This window comes from Colletotrichum godetiae (genome assembly GCF_030913485.1).
Source record: "Colletotrichum godetiae strain CBS 193.32 chromosome Unknown BDP55scaffold_83, whole genome shotgun sequence".
Taxonomy (NCBI): domain Eukaryota; kingdom Fungi; phylum Ascomycota; class Sordariomycetes; order Glomerellales; family Glomerellaceae; genus Colletotrichum; species Colletotrichum godetiae.
Window position 1 is genome coordinate 37,152 of NW_026851331.1, and position 21,886 is coordinate 59,037.

General features: G+C 53.6%; 9 protein-coding genes across 9 annotated transcripts; 6 read left to right on the plus strand and 3 right to left on the minus strand.

Moving 5' to 3' along the window:
• Positions 1 to 106: 106 nt before the first annotated feature.
• Positions 107 to 1,096, plus strand: BDP55DRAFT_566324 (ribosomal protein L15; the record flags this gene model as incomplete). The annotated part of the gene is made up of 2 exons (XM_060570498.1): positions 107 to 432; positions 508 to 1,096. The coding sequence occupies 2 exons, from the start codon at positions 107 to 109 to the stop codon at positions 1,094 to 1,096; spliced, it is 915 nt and encodes a 304-aa protein (XP_060422603.1).
• Positions 1,097 to 1,772: 676 nt separating this feature from the next.
• BDP55DRAFT_566432 (short chain dehydrogenase) lies at positions 1,773 to 2,723 on the plus strand (the record flags this gene model as incomplete). The annotated part of the gene is made up of 1 exon (XM_060570506.1): positions 1,773 to 2,723. The coding sequence occupies one exon, from the start codon at positions 1,773 to 1,775 to the stop codon at positions 2,721 to 2,723; it is 951 nt and encodes a 316-aa protein (XP_060422604.1).
• Positions 2,724 to 3,350: 627 nt separating this feature from the next.
• Positions 3,351 to 3,730, minus strand: BDP55DRAFT_684240 (uncharacterized protein). The gene has a single exon (XM_060576393.1). It carries the CDS (start codon positions 3,692 to 3,694, stop codon positions 3,407 to 3,409), a length of 288 nt encoding a protein of 95 aa, XP_060422605.1. The 5' UTR covers positions 3,695 to 3,730; the 3' UTR covers positions 3,351 to 3,406.
• Positions 3,731 to 5,189: 1,459 nt separating this feature from the next.
• On the plus strand, positions 5,190 to 7,376 carry BDP55DRAFT_416622 (glycolipid 2-alpha-mannosyltransferase). The gene is made up of 5 exons (XM_060567413.1): positions 5,190 to 5,768; positions 5,825 to 6,223; positions 6,277 to 6,363; positions 6,416 to 6,818; positions 6,869 to 7,376. Exons 1-5 carry the CDS (start codon positions 5,482 to 5,484, stop codon positions 7,208 to 7,210), a joined length of 1,518 nt encoding a protein of 505 aa, XP_060422606.1. The 5' UTR covers positions 5,190 to 5,481; the 3' UTR covers positions 7,211 to 7,376.
• Positions 7,377 to 8,815: 1,439 nt separating this feature from the next.
• BDP55DRAFT_698731 (dihydroxy-acid dehydratase) lies at positions 8,816 to 10,983 on the minus strand (the record flags this gene model as incomplete). The annotated part of the gene is made up of 4 exons (XM_060577807.1): positions 8,816 to 10,287; positions 10,348 to 10,475; positions 10,586 to 10,683; positions 10,825 to 10,983. The coding sequence occupies 4 exons, from the start codon at positions 10,981 to 10,983 to the stop codon at positions 8,816 to 8,818; spliced, it is 1,857 nt and encodes a 618-aa protein (XP_060422607.1).
• An 870-nt stretch (positions 10,984 to 11,853) lies between these two features.
• On the plus strand, positions 11,854 to 12,700 carry BDP55DRAFT_638364 (uncharacterized protein; the record flags this gene model as incomplete). The annotated part of the gene is made up of 5 exons (XM_060573101.1): positions 11,854 to 11,883; positions 11,905 to 11,959; positions 12,055 to 12,199; positions 12,303 to 12,357; positions 12,482 to 12,700. 5 exons carry the CDS (start codon positions 11,854 to 11,856, stop codon positions 12,698 to 12,700), a joined length of 504 nt encoding a protein of 167 aa, XP_060422608.1.
• Positions 12,701 to 12,995: 295 nt separating this feature from the next.
• Positions 12,996 to 14,115, plus strand: BDP55DRAFT_416677 (uncharacterized protein). The gene has a single exon (XM_060567414.1). The coding sequence runs from the start codon at positions 13,291 to 13,293 to the stop codon at positions 13,861 to 13,863; it is 573 nt and encodes a 190-aa protein (XP_060422609.1). The 5' UTR covers positions 12,996 to 13,290; the 3' UTR covers positions 13,864 to 14,115.
• Positions 14,116 to 16,525: 2,410 nt separating this feature from the next.
• Positions 16,526 to 17,805, minus strand: BDP55DRAFT_416714 (uncharacterized protein). The gene is made up of 2 exons (XM_060567415.1): positions 17,471 to 17,805; positions 16,526 to 17,394 (listed from the first exon to the last, which is right to left on the minus strand). Exons 1-2 carry the CDS (start codon positions 17,609 to 17,611, stop codon positions 16,543 to 16,545), a joined length of 993 nt encoding a protein of 330 aa, XP_060422610.1. The 5' UTR covers positions 17,612 to 17,805; the 3' UTR covers positions 16,526 to 16,542.
• A 2,783-nt stretch (positions 17,806 to 20,588) lies between these two features.
• On the plus strand, positions 20,589 to 21,345 carry BDP55DRAFT_684254 (uncharacterized protein). The gene is made up of 4 exons (XM_060576394.1): positions 20,589 to 20,782; positions 20,877 to 20,961; positions 21,026 to 21,220; positions 21,278 to 21,345. Exons 1-3 carry the CDS (start codon positions 20,754 to 20,756, stop codon positions 21,173 to 21,175), a joined length of 264 nt encoding a protein of 87 aa, XP_060422611.1. The 5' UTR covers positions 20,589 to 20,753; the 3' UTR covers positions 21,176 to 21,220; positions 21,278 to 21,345.
• The last annotated feature ends 541 nt before the right edge of the window (positions 21,346 to 21,886 follow it).

Below are 21,886 nucleotides of genomic sequence, written 5' to 3' on the forward strand. Positions count from 1 at the left end.
CGAGAGTGAGGCTCCATTGGAAATTTTGGAGGACCGGACCTGGTATCTCGGCCGTGTCGCTGTTCATCGTCACCCAACGCCCACAACCACCATATCCACCCTCACAATGCCGCCACGGATACTATCGCCGTTGCATGCTGCGACATGCTGTAGCCGCGCCATCCTCCCCTCCACGAACCCTACGAGCCTCGTCTCCCTCTTCGCCGGCCTGTCCATCGGCACCCGCAATGCCTCCATCCTCGCCAGCCTGAGCGACAACAAGGGAGCTTACAACAAGCGCATCAGACTCGGTCGTGGTCCCTCTGCCGGCAAGGGCAAGACGTCTGGAAGAGGTCACAAGGGTCAGGGACAGCATGGTCACGTCAAGCCGTGGTTCCAGGGTGGTCAGACACCGTTGATCGTGCAAAGGGGAACCAAGGGTTTCGACAACAAGTAGGTTGCCTTGCTCTCCTCACACTCATACGCCAATGGCTCGTTGAACGAACAGTAACTAACCTCTGAGTGCAGGCGCGCCCCCGTCATGTCCAAACTGAACCTCGACAAGCTCCAACAATGGATCGACGCCGGCCGACTGGACCCTACGAAGCAAATCACCGTCAAGGAAATCATCGAGTCGGGCCTCATCGGCAGCGTCAAGGACGGCATCAAGCTCCTCGGCCGCGGCAAGACCGACCTCCGCCAGCCCATCGACATTATGGTCTCGCGCGCCTCCGCCTCGGCTATTGACGCCGTCGAGGGCAACGGTGGCAAGATCCTCACCAGATTCTACACCAAGCAGTCCATCAAGCGTCTCCTCAGCGGCGAGTCTCTGAACACGGACAAGCCTCTGCCCGTCGGCAAGGAGTACGTCGACAGCATCCTCTCCGAGTCCCGCAAGAAGACGTTCCACTACAGACTGCCCGACCCCACGAGTCGTGAGGATATCGAGTACTACCGCGACCCCGCCCACCGCGGTTACCTGAGCCACCTGCTCAAGGAGGGCGAGTCGCCTTCCTTGTACTTCAAGGTTCCGCTTGCGAGGAAGCGCATCGAGCACGCCGACAAGGAGTCGCGCAAGGAGACCAAGAAGGTTACCCGCGACAACGTCCTTTGGTAGACGCGGGAGAACGGTGGTTGGTGTGGAGGAAGGGCGAGAGAGAAAAAAAAAAGCAGGACGAAAAAATGTACCATTACTTCCCGGCGATTTGTATGTACAGACATTGTATCAATACTACTAACCCCCCAAGCACAAAAAAGCTGGGCCTTATTTTCCGCACTTCCCTATTCTCCGTCCGATGTTGAGCGGAAACGAACGGCCTAGGCTTCTGGTCTGGGGAAATAGGCTTGTCAGGGGCAAAAGGGGAAGCAGAGTTCGGCCCAACTCTTGCATTACTGACATGTTGAGGACTATCTTGCGTAGGCCGCGGGTAGATCCAGCTCGTCTAGGTAGCCGCTCATCGGGAAACGACTTGGCTCCGAGAGACGTATCCGTATCTCGGTTCGTGGTAGCCGGCTGCTGCTCGTACCCTCGGATGCACAACTCCCACGCGGAGAGCATGAAGAACTGGCGTTTGGTGTTGTTGAATCATCCCTGTTGGCCAGAGTCAATTCGACAGCCTCTTGGACTGAATGACGTCTGGTCCGACCATTCACATGCGTGTTTCGTTTCTTGCGAGCGTTTAAGTAGCTGACCATGGAACGGAGACAATGTAGGCACCATAGCTCGGGCTCTCTCATTCACATTCGTGCTATTTTTTTTTCAGCTAGGTATTTACTCCTTTAATCACGTTACTATGGACTCTCTCGGATTCCTTCAAACAATCGGGCTCATAGCTCTCGTTGGGGTGGCATACAACGTCGCATGGCCCTTCCTTCCCTTCCTCCGCAAATCCAAACTCAACCGGTACCTCGTCCCCGTCAACGGCAAGCCAGCCTGGGCCCTCGTCACCGGCGCAAGCGACGGCATAGGCAAAGGTCTCGCCAACGAGCTCGCCGCCCGGGGCTTTAACGTCGTTCTCCACGGCCGCAATGACGTCAAGCTCGAGGAGGTGCGGCATAACCTCGCCCTTGCGAACCCGGAGAGGGAATTCCGTATCATGGTTGGCGATGCAGGGGTTCTCGGGGCCGGGGATAAGCCATGGGATGTCATGCTTGCGCCGCTGGAGAACTTGAATCTACGTGTGCTCATTAACAATGTCGGCGGCGGGCCGGCGGAGCCGATTATGAGGAGATTGGATGAGTCGTCCATGGAGGAGGTCGCGGCCAATGTGCATATGAATGCACTGTTTCCAACGCTGCTTAACGCGATTTTGATCCCGCGGTTTACTGCGTCGTCGGAGCCCGCGCTGATTATCAATGTTGGGTCACTTTCGGATAACGGCTTGCCGCTGCTGTCGTTTTACAGTGGGAGCAAGGCGTATCTCGGCGCCATGTCGACGTCCATGGCAAGGGAGCTGTCGATGGACGGGTTTGATGTCGAGGTTATGGGCGTACGGATCGGGGCGGTGGCGACGAAGCCGGAGCTGATGACGCCCCGGGTGTTCTGGCCTTCGGTTGAGGTTATTGCGAGTGCTATCTTGGATCGAGTCGGGTGTGGGAGGGCGGTGCTGATTCCGTATTGGGGTCATGCGGTGCAGATGGCGTTTTTGGAACTTGTGCCTGCGGTTTTGCAGGATCCGTTGTATGAGAGGATTATGGTGAAGATGAGGTCTACGGAGAAGAAGGTGTTTAGCAAGGCGAAGTAAGGAACCTCAGCAATTGGATGAGGGATGGCTCTCGGCAGATATCAGCAGCCATTATGGAGAAAATCTTGTGATACACTCCTCCGCTGAGCATCGTCGGTTTTCACAAATGTCAGACATGACAAGGAGGAAATTATCGTTTACTATCCTGCAGTGTATAAGGATGTCTTATCGCTGGGGCGAGCACCTGGCTTCATTTGGAAAGGGGTCACGAACAGGAGAGGGCGTAACTGTCGTTTTACGGTGCAGAGGGATGTAAATAAGGCTCAACAGTCCATATGTGATTAAAGTTTAATATTTCAGACGTCAGTCGGGGCACGAGAGCTTTGTGTTGTCTCAGCCATTCTGGCATCTGACAGCTTGATAAGGACATCAAGAATGTAGGAGGATGATATAAGGTAATTATATGGCAAAATGAGACAGGGCGTTGAGATTTTGCTTCACCTCATACCATTGGCATCAAAACAAGTGTACCGTACTCCGTTTGTAAAGTGGTTGGTGAAGTGAGTATGGCATACACCAGTCATGCACATCATGTGAGTAACCCACACGAAGAATAGAGTTGAAGTCATGGTTATCTGGTGATCCACACAGATAGATGGGCTTCATCAATCTCATCAATGATCAACGGAGCTAGGCAAGCTGTATCTGTATTATTTCCGGCATGGGCTTTTTTACATCCAACCTCATTGCGTGCGCGGCTGGTGCCACTCGTGGGCAGTCGATAACGACAGAAGCATAGGAGATGACAGTGTCGCATGCGGTCGTCGCGCTAGAGGCACAGACTGGCTGTTATTGGGCGTCAAATGCCACCATCGGAGCAGGATCGGGTTGGGAACTTGCTTGGTGGTGTGCGATTTGTCTGCTCGGCGATTGGGCAGACGGGAGGTGGGAAGCGTGGCGCAGATGGCAGGCAGGAGCTGACAAGCTCCAGGGCAACAGCCAGATACCCAGATTACAGGAAATAATGGCATCTAATGCAACATCCTCTGCTGAGACAGGTAAAAAGAGAGACTGCTGGATGAAAACGGAAGAGTCCAGATTGCACGAGAGAACTGGTACAGTGGGCGGTACGTACCCCAGGTATCCAGACGAAAAGGAGGGGGATCCACCTTCTCCTTTCCGCGGTTCTTGGCGGGACGATCTATCCAATGACGCGAGGTTCCCTGAGCTGCTCGCATCCACCCAATGCCCCCCCTTGCCCCCACTCTGCTGTCCCTTGCTGACTTCTGGTTGGCTGTTCTGGAGTTGCGGTCGTTGCAGTTCCCGTCCAGATTCAGTCCAGTCCGGTCTGGTCTCTGCCATCCCCGTCAACTTTCAAGTCCTAGACCACGGCGAGCCCAGCATGAGGTGAGCAGAGAGCACACATGGCCATGGAGTGAAGAAAGATGGCATTGTTGTTAGGGGTCACCATCTGAGGCTGTGAGGGTGAGCCGGTGAGGTGCATGACAGGAGACGGCGTCCCTATCTCGCTATCGAATTGCGCGGTGCTGTCAAATGGATTCGGTACGGAGTATGGAAGGCGCCTATTACCTTACCTACCTAAGGTACCTTAATGTACCGTGTCTCCTTTCGTCCCCCGGCTCCCCTATCGCCATTGAAAAATGCCAACTGACACTTGACTGGGCTATCCGCAACTCTGCCACCTCTCTCCCACCCGTAGACGTCTCCTCATCCGTATCCGTGACATCTGTCAGCTTTTTTTTCCCCTTCCCACACCCCCGAAGGAAGAAAAAAAAAGTTGGTTCCATAAGGTACTCGTCCCCGACGGATTCCAACTCCCTTTCCTCTCTCCCACCCACGAACCCACCCCCTTCATCCCGCCGAACGACCTTTCCCTTTCTCCAACCCATCACCCTCCCTCCGACCTAACGAACGAAGACGACGAAGACAACCTACGATAGCGTTCGCAAGCGCCCGCGCCTTCTTTTTTTCGCGAACGCCACTGACCTATGTCGCCTGCCGAGACGAGACCCTTCGTTCGACGCAATTGACCACATCCCAACTCGGCTCAACCCGTCAGGCCCTTTGTGTGTGTGTGTGTGTGTGTGTGTGTGTGACCTTTGGTAGAGAAGAATCAACCTTCTTCTGCTTCCTTTGACCTTTGGGCTCAATCCCACGCACACACAATCGACCACATACCACGAGGGTAGCAGTCTCACCGTCGACTCGCCCATTGATTGCAACACCGAGGCCTAGCAAAGCAACCGCGCGCTCCGCTTCCGCTTCCGCTACCGCATCCACATCACACCCTCTCCATCAGCGAGTGCCGTGTCTTTCCTCTCTCCGCCTTGGACGCGAAGTCTGAAAACTGTTCAGTCTCAGCTTCGAACCCCCCGTCTGCGATCAGCACTCCACAACCACCACCAAACCCGACGCCTTGCTCGAGGGAAATCTCGTCCCTGCCGCTCGTTCACGTACCGCACCCCTTCCGCAATTCGCATCGCCCACACAACCCACGTGTCAATCAGCCTTTTTGTTTTTCGCCTGCGTATGCTGCTTCGATAACATACGGCTTTGCATTTGTTCGCGGTCCGCGTGTTCATCCAAAAAAAAAGACAACAGCTCCATTAATCGACGCATCGCACCGCAATCGCCTTGCGCACCCCTTATCCAACCCTACTAATCTTGACGACACATCCTTCAACGCCAACCTTGGAGCCATCCCATCTCTCATCCGACATCTCTCCGCCACGAGACCGCTAAACACAACCTCCCTCCTTCACACATCTGCTGGCCACGGTGCGCCGCAGCCACCGTCATGGATCTTTTTAGACGAGCCGCAAAGGCGACCTCGACGTCGCCGCAACTGCCTACCGCCGACGAGAAGCCTACCACAAAGGCCGCTCGCCAGAACAGATTGACCTCGCGACTTGCTTTCTTCAAAAGGCCCCTGCGACTCCGCGGAAACTCGAGCATCTCGGTACCCCTCGGCGTCGTCATCCTCTTTCCCTTGATCGTCGTCATCCTTATCCTCGTGCTCTTCGTTAGACACCCGAGCTCGCCTGGAAGGATATTGATGCCCGCAGGCGCTCCCCCTGCCATCAGGTATGCACTTAATCTCACAGTCCTCAATTGGCCAATCCTAACCACTTTGTGTACAGGAAAATCAGCGAAGAGCACGACAAGGTTTTCGTCACCGGATGCCTCGAGCCCGATACGAGCAGACCCAAGGCCAACGGTGCGTTTGTCGTTCTGGCCCGCAACCAGGAGTTGGAGGGCGTCATTCAATCGATCAAGTCCATTGAGCGTCACTTCAACCGCTGGTACCACTACCCCTACGTCTTCCTGAACGATGGCGACTTCAACGAGACCTTCAAGGAGGTTGTCACGAACTACACGTCTGCCCCCGTCGAGTTTGGCAAGGTCGGTCCTGAGATGTGGGGTTACCCCGACTGGATCGACCACAAGGTCGCAAAGGAGGGCATCGCGAAGCAGGGTGACGCTGCTGTCATGTACGGTGGCTTGGAGAGCTACCACGCCATGTGCCGCTTCTACTCTGGGTGCGTTGCAGAGACACAAACACCCCTCTCATTCCTATGCTAACGCGGCACAGTTTCTTCTACAAGCACGAGCTTCTCGCCAAGTACAACTGGTACTGGCGTCTCGAGCCCGAGATCAAGTACTTCTGCGACATCACCTAGTACGTCTGGACACTCTGATCGATCACAATTCACTTGCTAATCTCCACACAGTGATCCCTTCTGGGCCATGATCGATGCCAACAAGACCTACGGCTTCACCATCGCTGTCAAGGAACTTCGCGAGACTGTCCCCAACATCTTCAGATACGCTTCCGCCTACAAGCGTCTCAAGGGCATCAAGTCCAAGGGCTTGTGGGAGATGTTCGTCGACCCCGTCGAGAAGAAGGAAGAGCCGGTCACCGACCAGTCTCCCCTGCCCGAAGAAGTTCTGCGGGCCGACCCCAACCGCAACAACCTGCCTGATATCGACCCTGAAGCTATGGAAGGCGAGTCGTACAACATGTGTCATTTCTGGTCCAATTTCGAAATTGCCAGCCTTGACTGGTTCCGCAGCAAGGAGTACGAAGAGTTCTTCGAGATGATGGACCGCAGTGGAGGTTTCTGGATGGAACGCGTAAGTCCGGACGATGCACAACTATAACGAACTAAGCTAACACTTGACAGTGGGGTGATGCCCCCATTCACTCCTTGGCAGCCGGCGCCCTCCTGTCCCCTCGCGACATCCACTACTTCCGTGACTTTGGATACCGACACACCACTATCCAGCACTGCCCCGCCAATGCTCCAGCCCGCCAGCTGCCCAGACAGCCCTTCCTCGAAAAGACAACTCTCGACGACAAGAAGCGTGCCGAGGAAGACAAGTACTGGGACAACTGGGACTCTGAGAAGGAGAACGGAGTTGGATGTAGATGCCGATGCGATACGGATATTGTCGACGTCGAGGGTAAGGAAGGATCGTGCCTTGCTGAATGGGTTGATGTTGCCGGTGGATGGGCCAGCCCGTAATTTCAACGACAACGCATCGCATATGCATACGATGTCACGAGTCACAGCCAGTATACGAGCTCTGGCGCCAGTCACGGAGGAAACGACATAAAAAGGGATTGTATATTGACGAAGCGGAGACGTCAGACTCCTTGTCTTCAGAAGGTTGTCTCATTAATGTTGGCACGCATGGGTGTAACGGCATTGCCATTACATGTCTTTGCTCGAGTTCTTTGGGAGTTCAGGGTTTCAAAGTTTTCGGTCACTGTCCATAATCGTTTTCTTTTTCTTTTTCCTTTTCATCAATCACACACCACAAGGAATCGCGACGCATGAAATAGAGAGGTGGAAAGCTACAGAAATGGCTGGCTCGGGTTATCCCTTGGGCCGCGCAAGTCTTTTTTTTTTCCAAGTTGTCGAGAGCAAGGAAAGGTGGGGGAGATCGCATTCGCAATAGCGAGCGAGAGAGGGAGGGAGAAGACATGCTGCAGGAAGAACGAGGGTGCTGGATAAGCCCCTTTTACCGCGCGCGCAAGGATACCAAGCTGTATGAGACGCATAAACAACGAAACATCGACGTCTGTTCTCGGGAGAGCTTTCAAAGTTAGAGAAGTGCATGCTGGAAAGCTCCAGCCTTTCCAGCGCCAATGGTATACATGTGGTTTACCAACGACAAGTGCCCCGATGCCGTGACGCTTGCTCTGTGAGAGAGTAGTACGTAACCACATTCTGAAGTAAAGATCAACCCAAGGCCATACTTCAAACTTGCTCCTGGTGAAAGACATGTCATCTGGCAAGGTAGCCAAAGAGCTTCAGAACAGTAAAATTCATTCCCGCTCCTCCATAACTTATAGTCCAAAAACTTGCCTACTTAGAGTGAGGTTGACTTGTCATAAGAAGACGAGAAAGTACTTGGCTGTAGAGTATCATGACCACTCTACGCTGCGGTGGACTGCAGCGATATCCGGGTCCCCCTCAGACTCCCTTACTTTACCGTCGTATGTTCATCAGTACGGATGAGGATTGCTTGATCTGAAAGCCAGCCTACTACGCTGCTGTGTGTGGAGTCCTATATAGATGACTAGAACTTAAGCCAGAATCCCATTATTAAATGAACTACAAGATATCATTACCAGCTGATGAACGCAACCTTCCAGATTGACTTACCCACCCCTAACCGTAAGCTCTTGGGCCTCGAGATATCTTGCGACTAGTGCGTTCATCCTCTGAGGCAGTGGTACATACAGGAACAGCTCAGGACATAGTAGTCAAATTCATACATGTAGGGAAACGATCCTCTGCTGAACTTCTGAGCCTCTGTCGTTTGTGATACTTTACAATCCCTCATTCTGATATTCGAACCCGAAGCTGAACAGCGCATCCACGCTCATCTCATTTCGTTGATGCAAGGCATTGGCCAAGCTATCGCTCTCGAGAGATACAGCTAACCTTGCCAGCCTAGCAGACCCGTGTTTTATGCACAGCATCGGTCCCTTGAGGAGAAAGCCGGTATGTTGCGGGTGGTATCCTGGGACTTTAACATCCAAGCAAACGTATGACAGAGACTGAAGAAGTTGACTTCCAAATTATACTGAATTACAAGCCTATACCAAGACAAGTCTACTTCTACCACGACGGATCCGCCGCGTCCGTGACGGCTCCATGACTGGCATCACCCACCAGCCTCGCATACTTACCCAAAGCACCCCGCCTCACATGCGGCAAAGGCGCCTTCCACTCCTTCCTCCGCCTCTCCATCTCCGCCTCATCGACATCAACAGCGTCAATCCGATTCGTCTCGCCGTTGATGGTGACCGTGTCTCCGTTCTTCACCAGCGCAAGCGGCCCACCCACCGCCGCCTCGGGACAGACGTGGCCGATGATGAAGCCGTGGGACGCACCGCTGTATCTGCCGTCCGTCACAAGCGCCACGTTGTCTAGTCCGGCACCCATGATAGCCGCACTGGCGCGGAGCTGCTCCGGCATGCCCGGCCCACCCTTGGGGCCTTCGTACCGGACAATAAGAACGAGGTTACCATCCTCGCGGCGGATGGAGCCCGCCGACAGCGCGACGTCGAGCTCGTGCTCCTTGTCAAAGACACGGGCCTTGCCCGTGAAGGTGAGGCCCTCCTTGCCGGTGATCTTGGCGACGGCGCCTTGGGGAGCGAGGTTTCCGCGGAGAATCCGAATGTGGCCCGTCGCTTTGATCGGGTTCGAGAGTGGACGGATGATCTTCTGGTTCGGGTCGAGTGAGGGCCAGTCTGCGACGTTTTCGGCAAGTATGCGGCCCGTTACCGTCATGATGGAGCCGTCGATGAGGTTGGCTGCGACGAGCATCTTCAAGACCGAGGGCGTGCCGCCTACTTTGTAGAGATCTTCCATGTAGTACTTTCCTGACGGGGCGAGGTCGGCCAGGAAGGGGATACGGTTGCTGGTACGATCGATATCGTCGATGGTCAGGGGTACATCGGCCGTGTTGGCCATGGCGAGGAAGTGCAGGACACCGTTGGTGGAACCGCCGAGGATCATGGTAAGCACAAGAGCGTTCTCGAAGGCGGCTCGGGTCATGAGCTTGCGAGGGCGGAGATCCTTCTCCATGGTGATCTTGATAGCCGCGGCGGCGCGCTCGCATTCGCGGGCCTTTTCCGGGGACAGGGCAGGGTATGATGAAGATCCCGGGAGAGACAGACCCATTGCCTCGATCGCAGTCGCCATGGTGTTTGCCGTGTACATACCTCCGCAGGCACCAGCGCCGGGGCAGGCGTGCTGCTCAATGTCGTCGAGGACGTCGGAGGGGGTGCGGCCTTCTGTGCCGGGGTTGGTCTTTGCGTGAAGGCGGTCGTATGTGAAGGCACCGCGGGCTTCGTAGCAGGTGCTGATGTTGATGGGCTTCTCGAGAAGGTCAGAGTGGCCCTTCATGATGGTACCGCCGTAGATCATGATAAAAGGGCGGTTGTGACGCGCGGCGGCCATGATGGTTCCCGGCATGTTCTTGTCGCAACCCGGGATGGAGATGTTTGCGTCGTGGTGCTGTGCGCAGGTTACGGATTCGATACTATCGGCAATGATTTCGCGGGTCTGGAGGGAGAAGCGCATGCCTGGTAGTGTAAGTCAGTGTTTGCCGTATGAGAATTGCAAGAAAGGGTGTGATAGTTTACCTTCTCCTCCCATGGTGATGGCGTCGGACACACCCACGGTGTTGAACTGCCAGCCAAGCATGCCCTGCTTCTCAACTGCCTTCTTGACAATCTTTCCGAAGTCGAGCACTGTCCCCGCGTCAGTCTTGCTGGATCATCTCCAGAGGACCTCTCTCTTGAAAGGGATCTTCTTACGATGCGTGCTGTGCCGTGTTAGTTGAAGCCACTCTTGACACCCACTCCAGAAGGGAAGACATACTTGCAAGGGTTGCCCTCCCACCACACTGTTGCAATGCCAACATGCGGCGCCTTCTTCATCATCTCCTTGTTCGGCACGCCAGCACCATACAGCATAGCCTACAACATCGTGAGCTTCCATTTCCCGTGAACTTTTGACAACCCCGCGGTAACACCCCGCATCAGCCTCAACCCCGCATTCCCCAACTTTGCTGTGACACACGAGACGGCGGTTCTGTATTCAACGAGTGTTTTGCGTACCTGTGCGCCGGGAAAGTCATGTTCCCTTGTGATTGTGTGCGACCACCGGTTGAGTTGTCCTTCAATGGGGTGCTCCTTGAACTGAATGTAATCGTGGCTGTCCTTGTAGCTGGTTTCTTCGGCGTCACCTGGACCGTGGCCTGCTTGGTCTGCGCTCATCGTGAAGACGTCTGGGGGCGTACACGGTTATTCGATTCGGTGGAAGAAGACAATTATGTCAGTTCGCGTGGACTCGTAGGGGTTCGAGAATTGGGAGGGCCAAGCCTTTCCGATGTACTGAATTGAGCCCAGCTTAAGACGAGGGGCGAGGGAGAAGAGAAGTTTGTCCACGAAGATCATGGAAGGGAGAAAAAGATTCAACGAGCAGCAGTAGACGCGGGGAAGGGAAAAGGGCTACTGGGGGGCGGCAACATCTTTCTGAACTTTGTTTCACCCACCACACGCATCCGTTCTGAGTCCGTACCACTAGCATGTAGCTCAAGAGCGAGAGCACAGCTCCCGGCAGCGACAACGGCAGCCAAGATTCACAATGCGGGCAAAGTGGGAAAGGCGCGGGGAAAGTCAACAGAGCTCGTTGCGTTCTTCCTGTTCCTCAATAGGCTACCGGCAGGGACATCGTCAGGCGCTCCACCAGAGACCTCGGGGACGGATCCGCTCGCGACACCATTCAATCCATTGCTGCTTAATACGAGCGATCCTATTGGAAGGATTGCCGGCGGAGACGAAGCGGCTCGCAGCTTGCGGTCGGGTAATCCCAGCCGTGCCGGAGGGGAATCGGGGCATAGTCCGCGGTTGGGAGTGGAGCAACACTTAATTGACTTTTGCGGGTGAATAAGACGAAATGGAACGTGTTGAAGAGGGGTAAATGGGATGGAGAACGACCCATTGACGAATGACGGGTGTGACGGAAAATGAAATGCGACGGAGTTGAACGATGCCGGGCCATCTTCGAGAGGCCCAACTTAGAGGGGGACAACGAGTCCTCGAGAAGAGGCATCGTCAGTAACGGCATTCTCTCCGTTGACGAGTATGTCCCCCACGCATCACAGCTGGAGTAGAGTGAGTTGCGTACCGATACAGACCATCAACATTCGACAGATGAGAGGTCGGCCAATCGGACAATTGGATGACGCCAGTCTGTGTGATACGCAAGGGCCTCTCTCTGTTCGCGCATCCGTCCACGCTTTCTTGTCGCCATCCTGTCTCCGGAACTGACACTGGCGTTGTTAGGATTCCCAAAGCATTTCTTGTGGCTGGTGCCTGTGCTTGCCTACACTACCGAGGCCTCGCACCGCAACTCTTTCGGTCTGCAGGCTGAAAACGAAGAGGCGACTGGCGAGAATTCGCGGCCTAACTGTCTTTGGCGTCAGCTGAGGTACGGTTGGCATATGGTCGGCTGCCATTCCAGGTCAAAAGAAGGGGTCAGCAATCTTCATTCAAGTGAATAGACCGTCCTTTAAGTATGAACAAACAACCAGTCTGTACCTGACTTCTGAGCAGGCGCACAGTTTGAAATCATCAAACTCTTCGAAGGTAAGCGAAAATTCGTGGTTTTGCATTATGCGGGCGATTCTGTACAAGCCGTGTGACAATCCCGGATACCATGAAGAATATACCTGCTGGCTTTGATCTACCAACACTGACAAACTTATTATAGTATCTCAAACGAACAAACATAGAGCCCGAGTCTGTATCTCAGAGAATGGCAGAGAAGCAAGGTCAGCCTTCAGGGTCTGATGTTTCTAAGGTCGAAAGCGATATCTCTCAGACTCTCGGACTCGCCGGGGCTCTTACTACATTGGTCTCCAAGCCTGCCTCCTTTCTCTACAATAACTATACCAGAGAGCAGGCGCAGAATCGAAGCCTCGGATTCTGAAACAAGAAGCACTGGATGAGCATGGCCAGCACCGCTTTCCCGTCTTCGAATCGGAGACTTCGAGCCATATCTGATTCGTAATGATGGGTTGATACCAGCTTCTACCCCCCAGAAACACAAGAGAGAAGCATCCAAGAATGATCAAAGCTCCCGGCCATACTGGAAGGTGTGGTCAAAGCCCGACCAGTCCAGTAGCCCGAACTATGACTTCAAGTCAGCGGGAAAATCATCATGGGCTTACTTTCTATATTCCCTCGGGATACGCCCGAACATGAACGTAGTTAAGTGGAGGCCATAAGTCGAACAGTCTGCGGACACGACAAACGGCGGCATTCAGCTGGAGATCGACGGTTCGGTACTCTGCCACATCATTAATATCTACTCCACCGTTCTATATTCCCGCACTCTTGGGCGAGGCCAGTGGGAGCAACGCGTACTTGATCGACGGCAAGAAATGCATTGCGATTTCGACTTTGGACAACTAGACTGGCAATACTTTGATAAAGAGGTCCACGCTTGCTTTACGCCTGGTCCAGAGTCTGATCTCATGTCAGCGAAGCAAGCATTCGGGGCCGACGCAACGTTTGCGGATGAGGGTACATCCATGGCAATATATCTTGACAACGCTGGAAAATCAAGTATCGGACTCGCAGAACTTCCTAGCCCCTTCAACTGCACCGATATCCGAGCGAATAAAGCGGCTTTGCGCTTGTTTCAAATTGCTACGACTTAGAAGGGGTCAACATTACCAAAATACCCTATTTATCACGTACGACTGGTTTGAACAGGCGGCTCGCGTGAAAAGACGAGCACTGCTCGAAAACGGTGACAATCACTTGCTCCGCCACGATTGGGGGAGGGGTTTTGTAGCTGCGATGAAGGATTTCTTTCCTGACTGTGAAGAACAAGTGTGGTCCCGAGAGTCAGAGGGTCAGAAAGCCGTGGACCGGCACTTTCTTTTCAAGGGTCAGCAGTTCGAATTTGTCGTGCCAGACGAAGACAATGGGGTAAGCGAGGATATATCAGAATCAATGGTGTTGGAATCATTGGAAACCACACTGAGGGGCTATGAGCAAGAGCTAGAAGGAAGCTGGAAGCGAAAAATCTTCAATACAAGTGAAGATATCCATAGAGTCGTTGAGATACCTAACAAGGTGAGGTAGTGGCTTCTATGAATATTCGACTGGTGGAATTCACAAAGAGCAGTGCCTTGTGGAAAAAAACGGTGCTTCTCAGGAACTCAGTAGAGTAGAATGATTGTATGACCTACCTTACCTCAGTCATTATCGATAAAATTGGATGGTAACATTTTAGACCTATGGGCTTAAAAATGGACCTTTTCCCGAGCAAAAGACACGTTCCAAACAGAGCTAAAGCTAGTACAGACTACCTGACGAGGTGAAACCCAGTTGGCTGACGGCTCGGAGACCGAAGTTCTCTGGGCATTTTGGCACGAGAAAATCTGGAGATGATCGTGGTAGACGGAGTCTCCGCAACATGGGGGTCCTCCCGTAAAGCCTTCCCGCATCCCAGGCTTGAGCGGCCGACTTTCTGTCTGGGCGTGGAGAGCGTTGCAACGTCGTGAATCTTTCTCCCCCGCCCGTTGCTACACTTGCTGTGTGTAGTGTGCATGTAAGTCGTAAAGTGTGTGTGTGTGCGTGCGCTCATATGCACGCAATACCGGCCACTACACCACTACTAACTGCGCAATCTTGGAGTCAACCGAGAAGGGCGTGGTCATCCGCTCTAGTAGGGTTTCGATTAGAGAAACAGCAATCGTGCCAAGGCCTTGTCGTGTTGCGAAAGTTCGGAGACTGGACGGCGAGAGAGGGGCATTTCCCTGGCGTCTCTCACCAGTGGGATGGGATGGCACTCTGTTTGACTCTGCGTTTGGATCGGCGAAGGGGAGGGGGACGTTGGCGATGAAGTCATGCTTTTCCTTTCGCTCGTTTCATTGTGCCCCAGTGTTGGAAGGCAGAGAGAACAGCAATAGAAGGGCGTTCGTCGAGACTTGAAGGGGTGCCGGCGTCTCTCTCTCTTTCGTCCGAGCTATCCGCCCAACTCTACTCGTTTCGAAATCCAGACGGATGGCGCAGCTCATTACGAAGCCTCCTCCTTGGACCTTCACCCCCCTTTCACCATCCTTCTTCGTCCCTCCTCTCTCGAGCCAAGCCATGCCATATTCTGCCTGGCTCCTGCTCGGGGAGTAGAGAAACAAGTCCAGGGACCATGCTTGGCTGGCGTCTGTTCCAACAAGGCCAAAACCATTTATGCTTCAAGAGTTGGGAGGAAAGAAAGTTTTGGAGGGTGTCAAAAAAATAAAATAAAGCAGAGCTTTGCTGATCAAGGCGGACCGACGAAACCTTGGGATCTTTGGACGTTTGGGCTGAGTGAAGTAAGTGATTGAAGGTACTAGGGGAAAGGAGCAGGAAGAGGATGAAGGTTGGGAGGGTGTGAAGGAGGGAACTCTGACCGCGCCCCAGTACATACCTCAATCTCAACCTCAACTTCAGAAAAGATGGTCGCGGGTACGTACACATGGCTGGCCTTGCCTTCCGTACAATTCACGGCCCTGTTGCTATTTCCAACTTCAAGCGAAGAGAAGAAAGTACGTAGCTTTCGTCCTAGAAAGATAGGGTGCCGTGAGTGTCTACGGTCTACAACCTACGGGGACGGGACACTGCACTTTGCCGCGAGGGAACAATTGCCGATGGTGAACCCCTCTTCTGCATCTTGCATCGCTCCTACATTACGCTATTGACGGTTTGATCATGTATGTATGGACGTTTCCTTCGAAGCGCTTGTCTGGAATCGGGAACTAGAAACTGCAACTTGGATCGTCAAAGCACTTGTCAGACAAATGTCAACAAGCTTCACTCGACGACTTGTTACCCTAATCTGGACAGGGATTGAGAGATCGTATCGGTACCGAAGCGATTCACCAATGTCCAAACACACACACACACACACACACACACACACACGCTTGGACAGATGCATCGCATCCTTCTCTCTTCGTATTGCTTCTTTCTCTCAGCTGCAGCTGTCATAGGACACGAAAGTCAAGCGTTGATAACACGTAGGTGGATAGCATTTCACTGCAGGAGGAACAAGATTTTCTCAAAACTCTGATTTCTCGATTCGCCGTTTTGAAGAAGAAAAAAGCAAAAAAAAAGCCAACGCGATCGTCGTCTGCATGAATCCCGCCGGACCCCAGGGGCCGCTCTAATGTACAAAAAACTGCCGTAACAAGTTGTTTCGGAATAACCCCACGATTGCGAGGGTTTTTGTGGTTCGTGGTCATCACTTCATTTCTGCAAAGGGTGGAAAAAATGCCTTCCCGAGAAGATGAAAGAAATGTTGTAAATATCCTCCTCCGCACTGCCAGTCGTGCCCTACCATCCCGTTCCAGGAATGTAGCGTCCAATCCCCCTCACATGCCTCGGTGATGGCCTCGTCCCCCCCCCCCCCCCCCCCCCCCCCCCCAAAAGTCGATAGAAGATGAAATGAAGAAATGGAAGAAAGGGCTCCTTTCCCCTCCTGAGCAATCTCCCCTTCCTGCGCCGAGTATCGTCCCAACAGTTCGCAGCCACCCGGTCGTATGTGTTCGTGTACGATGAAGATGGAAAAAGAGGTTTGGCCAAAGACCGAAACCAAAGACAAAGAAAACGAATTTCTCATAAGAAACCAACAGAAGCGAATAACAAAACTGCGGCTTGATGCTGTAGTCTTCTCGTTCCACATCAGGAAGACGCAGAACCTCAAGCAAGAATCAGACACTCAAAGTTGTAAAGTAATACACTGGTAGAATCAAAGTGTTGGCTCAGACGGTGCCAAGTTGCTTAGGCGCCGACTCGTGATTCCTCCATGCGTCTCACCAGCTCGCGCTCACGGGGAGAACGCGGGTTGGCGTCAATGCCAAGAATAGCAGAGATGCGAGTCTTGTCTTGAGGTCTTTCGTAGCTATCGCGATCCAGGTTGTCGGGGCTGGACGTGGGTGTGATGGGTGTGCTCGCCTGCTGCTGGTTGCAGCATGCACCGTTTTGCCATGCCTGCTCCAACATAACGGGGCTTGCGCCCGGGCCGTAGTCGTTGGCAACAGCGGCCCAGAAAGAGGCGCGGTGTGCAGTGTAAACGGATTGGAGACGGTTCATGTCAACGTGTTGATGGCTGACAATGGACTGGGTAGAAGGAAGAGCGCACTCCAGACGCAGCGGTGGCGTCATGGGGAGGCTGCCAGACATGGACTGGAAGGTGGCGGAGGGGAGAGCCGCGCTGCGAGGTTCAGGGAGAGGTGTGGGGTACCCGCGGGTGGGGGAGGCGGTAGGAGGTGGCAGTGTCATGCAGACCGGCTTGGGGAGAATGGCGGGAAGTCTGGGAGAGGCTTCGTGGCCCATGATGCTGGGAAGTTGCATAGGGGCGGGCGAGTGAGGGGCGTAGCTGGTTGAGCTACCTGGGGGAGAAACCGAACGAGGAGTCGACTCTCGGAGGGAAGAAGGCATCGTCGGCTGCATGACAGGTGAGTGGGTGGTAGAAGAACCAGAAGAGACCGAAGTAGCACGCTGCTTGCGTCGGTTGCTGCCGTGGCTAAGCTGATGGTAGTGAAGGCGACATGCCAGCTCAGTCTTCTTCAGGTGAGCGGCGATGTGCTTGTAAGGCATCTTCTGAAGACGAGTCTGAAGCAGATAGACTTCCTGTGGTATGGTTAGACATTGGTATCACATGTGACTCTAAATGGCAGTAGTCCCCAAGACTGTGAGTGAAACATACCTCATCCTCGCTCCATGCTCTGCCTCCTCCGGTTGAAGCCGCCTTGCGGTTCTTGGTGATTCCATATTCATGACGATCCATGGCGTCGGAAGTGGGAGTGTAGGTGGCCGTGTGAGGCGCCAATTGCATCGTGGGAGACATATTTGCTCGTTAAATCGTTTCGGAACAGTCGATGTTGCGTCGTTGTACCTCTCAGAAGTAAGGTAAACTCTTGGGGTCTCTCGGTGGAGAATCTTCACGCGTTACGTTGTTCGCGGTGTCCTGGAAGCTGGGTTTGATAAGAAGAGACAGAAACTTGCTGCCAACGAATCGAAGGTTAAAAAGTTGATTGTTGTTGAAAAAGGTGGTGTCCCAGCCGGAAGCTCGCAACAACGAAGTCGGCTTTCTGCAGATCCGTCAAGGAGAGAGGAAACGGATAGGCAAGTTGAGGGAAGATCCCAAAGAAGTGAAGTGAAGTTCGTTTGTTTGAATAAACCGGATAGGTCAAGATATATTGACAAAAAAGGTGGTGTTCAAGAAGCGTAGTCAAATGAGTGTGTGCAGCCAAGCCAGTTGGACAATGAAGGAAAGTAAAACCCTAGCTGCGGGAGAAGAAAAGAAGGACACGCAACTGCGCTTCAAGAAGACGAAGAAAAGGGATGTTGATGATAAACCCAAGTTAGGTAGAGAAGGTAAACAGAAAGAAGAAAAGGCTCGAGATGGGGGGAGAGGGGGAGGATAAAGTAATATTGCAGCCACAGCCAAAGTTGGCCCTGGGTCCCAGTCTCTTCTCAGTTTCTGTCTGGCAACTGGCAGGACGAGACAAGACGGGACCAGCTCTACCAGCATTAGACCGTATCTGTCCCCGTACCTAGACAAGGCACCACTCACACACACGCCCAAAGAAGAAGAGCGGGTGGGCAGGCATAGCAAACATTGCCTCATCATGTTCGGGTGCTGGTACATGCAGGACAGGGGGGTAGCACACCGTCAAGTCTAGCCCTGTTGCAGATATTCAGCAGTGAAGCCAGCCAGACCCTGGAGAAGATGGGGTGGATGTGACAGAATTAGCAGAGCATAACGTTTGGTCTGATCCATCCGCCTGGCCTGCTGCCATCCCCATTTTCTGAAGGGGAAAAGGAAGAAAAAAAAAGTGTGTGTGAGAGAGACCCAGAAGAGAGAGTGAGGAAGAAACCAAGACCAGGCCCGGCAACACTTGTGCAAGCCACACCCTGTTTGATCACACCCCTGTACGTAACTTGTTCGAGGGCAGGGCCAGAAAGAGGAGACGGACGAGGAACAGGCATGGGTGCGAGATTATGGATCCGGTGAGAGACGAACGTGCGTCTCAACCGGCCGCCATGATGGATCGAGAAGAGAGCAGCCAGAGTCGAGTGGCGCCCGCCAATAGACAAGCCAAAGTAAAATGGAAGATTGCCCGCAACGAGCTGTAGCCTCGGAGGCTCGGATGCAGGTTGAGCATAGACCAAGCCTAGGGCCCCCAGAGATGGAGCTCTCATTGAAGACTCGAAGAGCAAACGAAAACAAGAGAAATTGGGAAGTTGGAATAAGAGGCTCTTGACACTTGTGACCCTGGAACATGGTAAAGGAAAGCCACCAAATCCGTGCAGCGTAGCGTCCTCGTTACCGAAAAGAGCGGTGTCGTGCCTCCGATTGTTTCTTCCCCTTCTTCGTCAACAAGGGGAGAGAGTGCCTGCCCCGAGGCCTGGGCTCCAATTCCATGCAGATTCAGTTCAGAGCCTCAACTTGGCTAGTTTGTTGCAAGCATCTTGATGACCCGCCAGCTGGTTTTGGTTTCGGCCACGGCACATGGTCGGTGGATCTTGTTCATGACCGATGAGGAGGGACTTTAGAAAATTCGGTCCCCTCTCTCTCTACTAAGATAAGGTAAGGTATAGACACTCGTGTTACGCGCGTGGCAGAGCGGCGCATAGTATGGGGCTTGGGATGGCGTGGCATGGCATCGCCGAAGGCTGTTTTGGAAAGTTAGGTAACTCGAGTCAAAAACAAACCATTGATCCCTCCCGAGCCCGAGACCTCGACAGAGTTGACACCGTCACGCTGGGTCGGGTGGCTCGCAACAAGGAAGAGGGTGTTACTATTTGCGGCCGACATCTGGTCTCAAGTCGCGATAAGCATACGTCTGCTCGCTGTCGATCTCGCGGAGGCATTGGCGAGGATGAGGGAGGGGGAGCAAAGCAAAGGAAGGGGAATGGCTGTAGCGTTTTTGGGCTCTGGGTAGGGTTGCAGTCTCGCACTCTTACAGAGGGGATTCTTGGAACAACGATAGCGAGGTATTCGTGGGAATAGTTGTTGAGGAGTACCCCGTGAGTCCGTATGGAGTACGGATAGGCTGAGCAAGGCAGAGAGAGGTAGGGGCTCTGCGGGTACGCGAGGCATACGGAGTACATTCGCGGCATATGCCCAATTAAGAGGGAAACGGGGTATTGAGCAGGTTGCTTTCCTCGTCTCGGTCTCGTATGGTGTAGCGCGCGTGTACGAAGTATTGCACGTGCGGTGTGGACGGTGCGGTGTGCAGTACAAGACGTTACTGCGTAATTCCATTGCGTAGGTTGCGATGTGCAGTAGGATGAGGAGAGGGACGCGCAGGCTGCATTGCAGCATGGTCGTCGCAACCGCCGGCCGTTCGTCGCATGGCCGGTGCTCAAGTGCCGCTTTTGGTGAGGAGCGGGAAATTGTCGTAAGGGCGGCAGGTTGTTGTTGATGCTGCCACTGGTGTTGTGCAGATTGTTGCGGGCAGTCGTCGTCCTGACGGGATCGTGACCCTGTGTCTGAAGGTTGTGTGAGGATGTCTGTCTGACGTTTGACGGCGGGGTCAAGCGATGGACGGTACGTGTTACAGAGGCGCGCCTGCGACTGCCATTGGCCTGTTTTCGCGGCAGCCCCTGAGCCTTCCTTGCGAGTTGCGCGCACAGAAGGGCAAGGCACGCTAAACGGATGCTAGTCCATATTAGGACAAGTCAGGAACAGAAACCGCCATTACCCCGGTCAGCCTCGCAGCCGCAATGGGTACGTAGATACGTACTCCGTAGTGTAGATACGTATCGGTTCCCGAGGCAAGAGAGCTCCACAGGGCAGTTTCCACCTCATTGCGAACCACCGGTGCGGCGGGGCCGAGAACCCCTGTCCACTGTGACCGTCTTTTTGTTCACAGTGAGTGATCTAGTGTATTGTGTTGTGTCTACGCAGTATGGATACACTACCACAATCAGCCCGTCAATCAGTTCTCGAGGCTCCTTGACTTCGTCCCACGTCGTCTTCTATGTCCTTGGCCCCGTTGCGGCTTGCCGTGTAAGAGCCTCCTAAATGGGAACAATTGCGCCAGAGCCGCCCTTACCATATCGACAGGCCCAGATGCTAACCCGGCTGTTTGGTTTGATGTTAGGGCTCTCCCCTTCAACAGTAGCGCCGTCCTGTCTGGGACACCGAGAATCCCTACGGATATTCACTACCAGCTAAGAAACTTTGAAGGAAGAGACAGATCCTTGGCTTCGTTACGCTGAACCATGACACGACTGACGACTGTATTCGTAGACTCTTCCCGTGGTCCAATCTGATCGACAGTTCTGGCATCCTCGCTCCGTACTTCGTACCCCGCGCGACCTTGTCGAAGCGAAGCGATGTGATGTGATGGCGTGTACAGTCCAGGCGTCTGGTGTCCTTGGGTTGTACGGTACGAAGTAGAAGCATAGGCGTTGGCATCTGCATCGAAACGTGAGGCTGTTTCTTGTTCGTCCCTCTCTTACGCCGCCTCGGCACCTGCGCTCTGAGACTAACAATTCTCAGGGCGTGGTGGTTCATGGTGCACTGCGTCCTTGGTGCAAAGTGCTCGCTCATTACCGATCAGAAACTGGGTAGAGAGACCAATTACTGCGTAGAGTGCCTGTCCATCTATTCTCCATATGTGGCATTGCTATGGCAGTCATTGGATCACCCGGCACAGCGGCATGTTTGTCTAAATTGACTGCCCTACACTACGATGCCATTCCAGGCTGGGATACAGTCGCCGCATTGCAACTTGAATTGCCCACATCCATCCGCAGCCAAACTTAGCACACCCCTCATTCGGGCGTCATTAAAAGTCTCCGTACCTTATATGAGGGAAACTTACGGATAAACACGGACGGACGCTATTCATAAGACTTTACATTGGATAACAATCCTTTTCAGACACGCACTTTATCATCGGCATCCCAACGTGGCCTCTCACACACACTCACTTTCCTCTCACAGTTGGTTCACGGACCACTCAGTCAGTCACTTTCTCTCCGGCAGTCACAAGTGACAAGTTGACGAAATAAATGAATTTGTTCTACCGCCATTCACCTGTAGGGCAGGCACTGGCAGGTTTGTCGAAGAAAGGGTCTCTCCGATCCTGATTCCTCGAAAGTATCC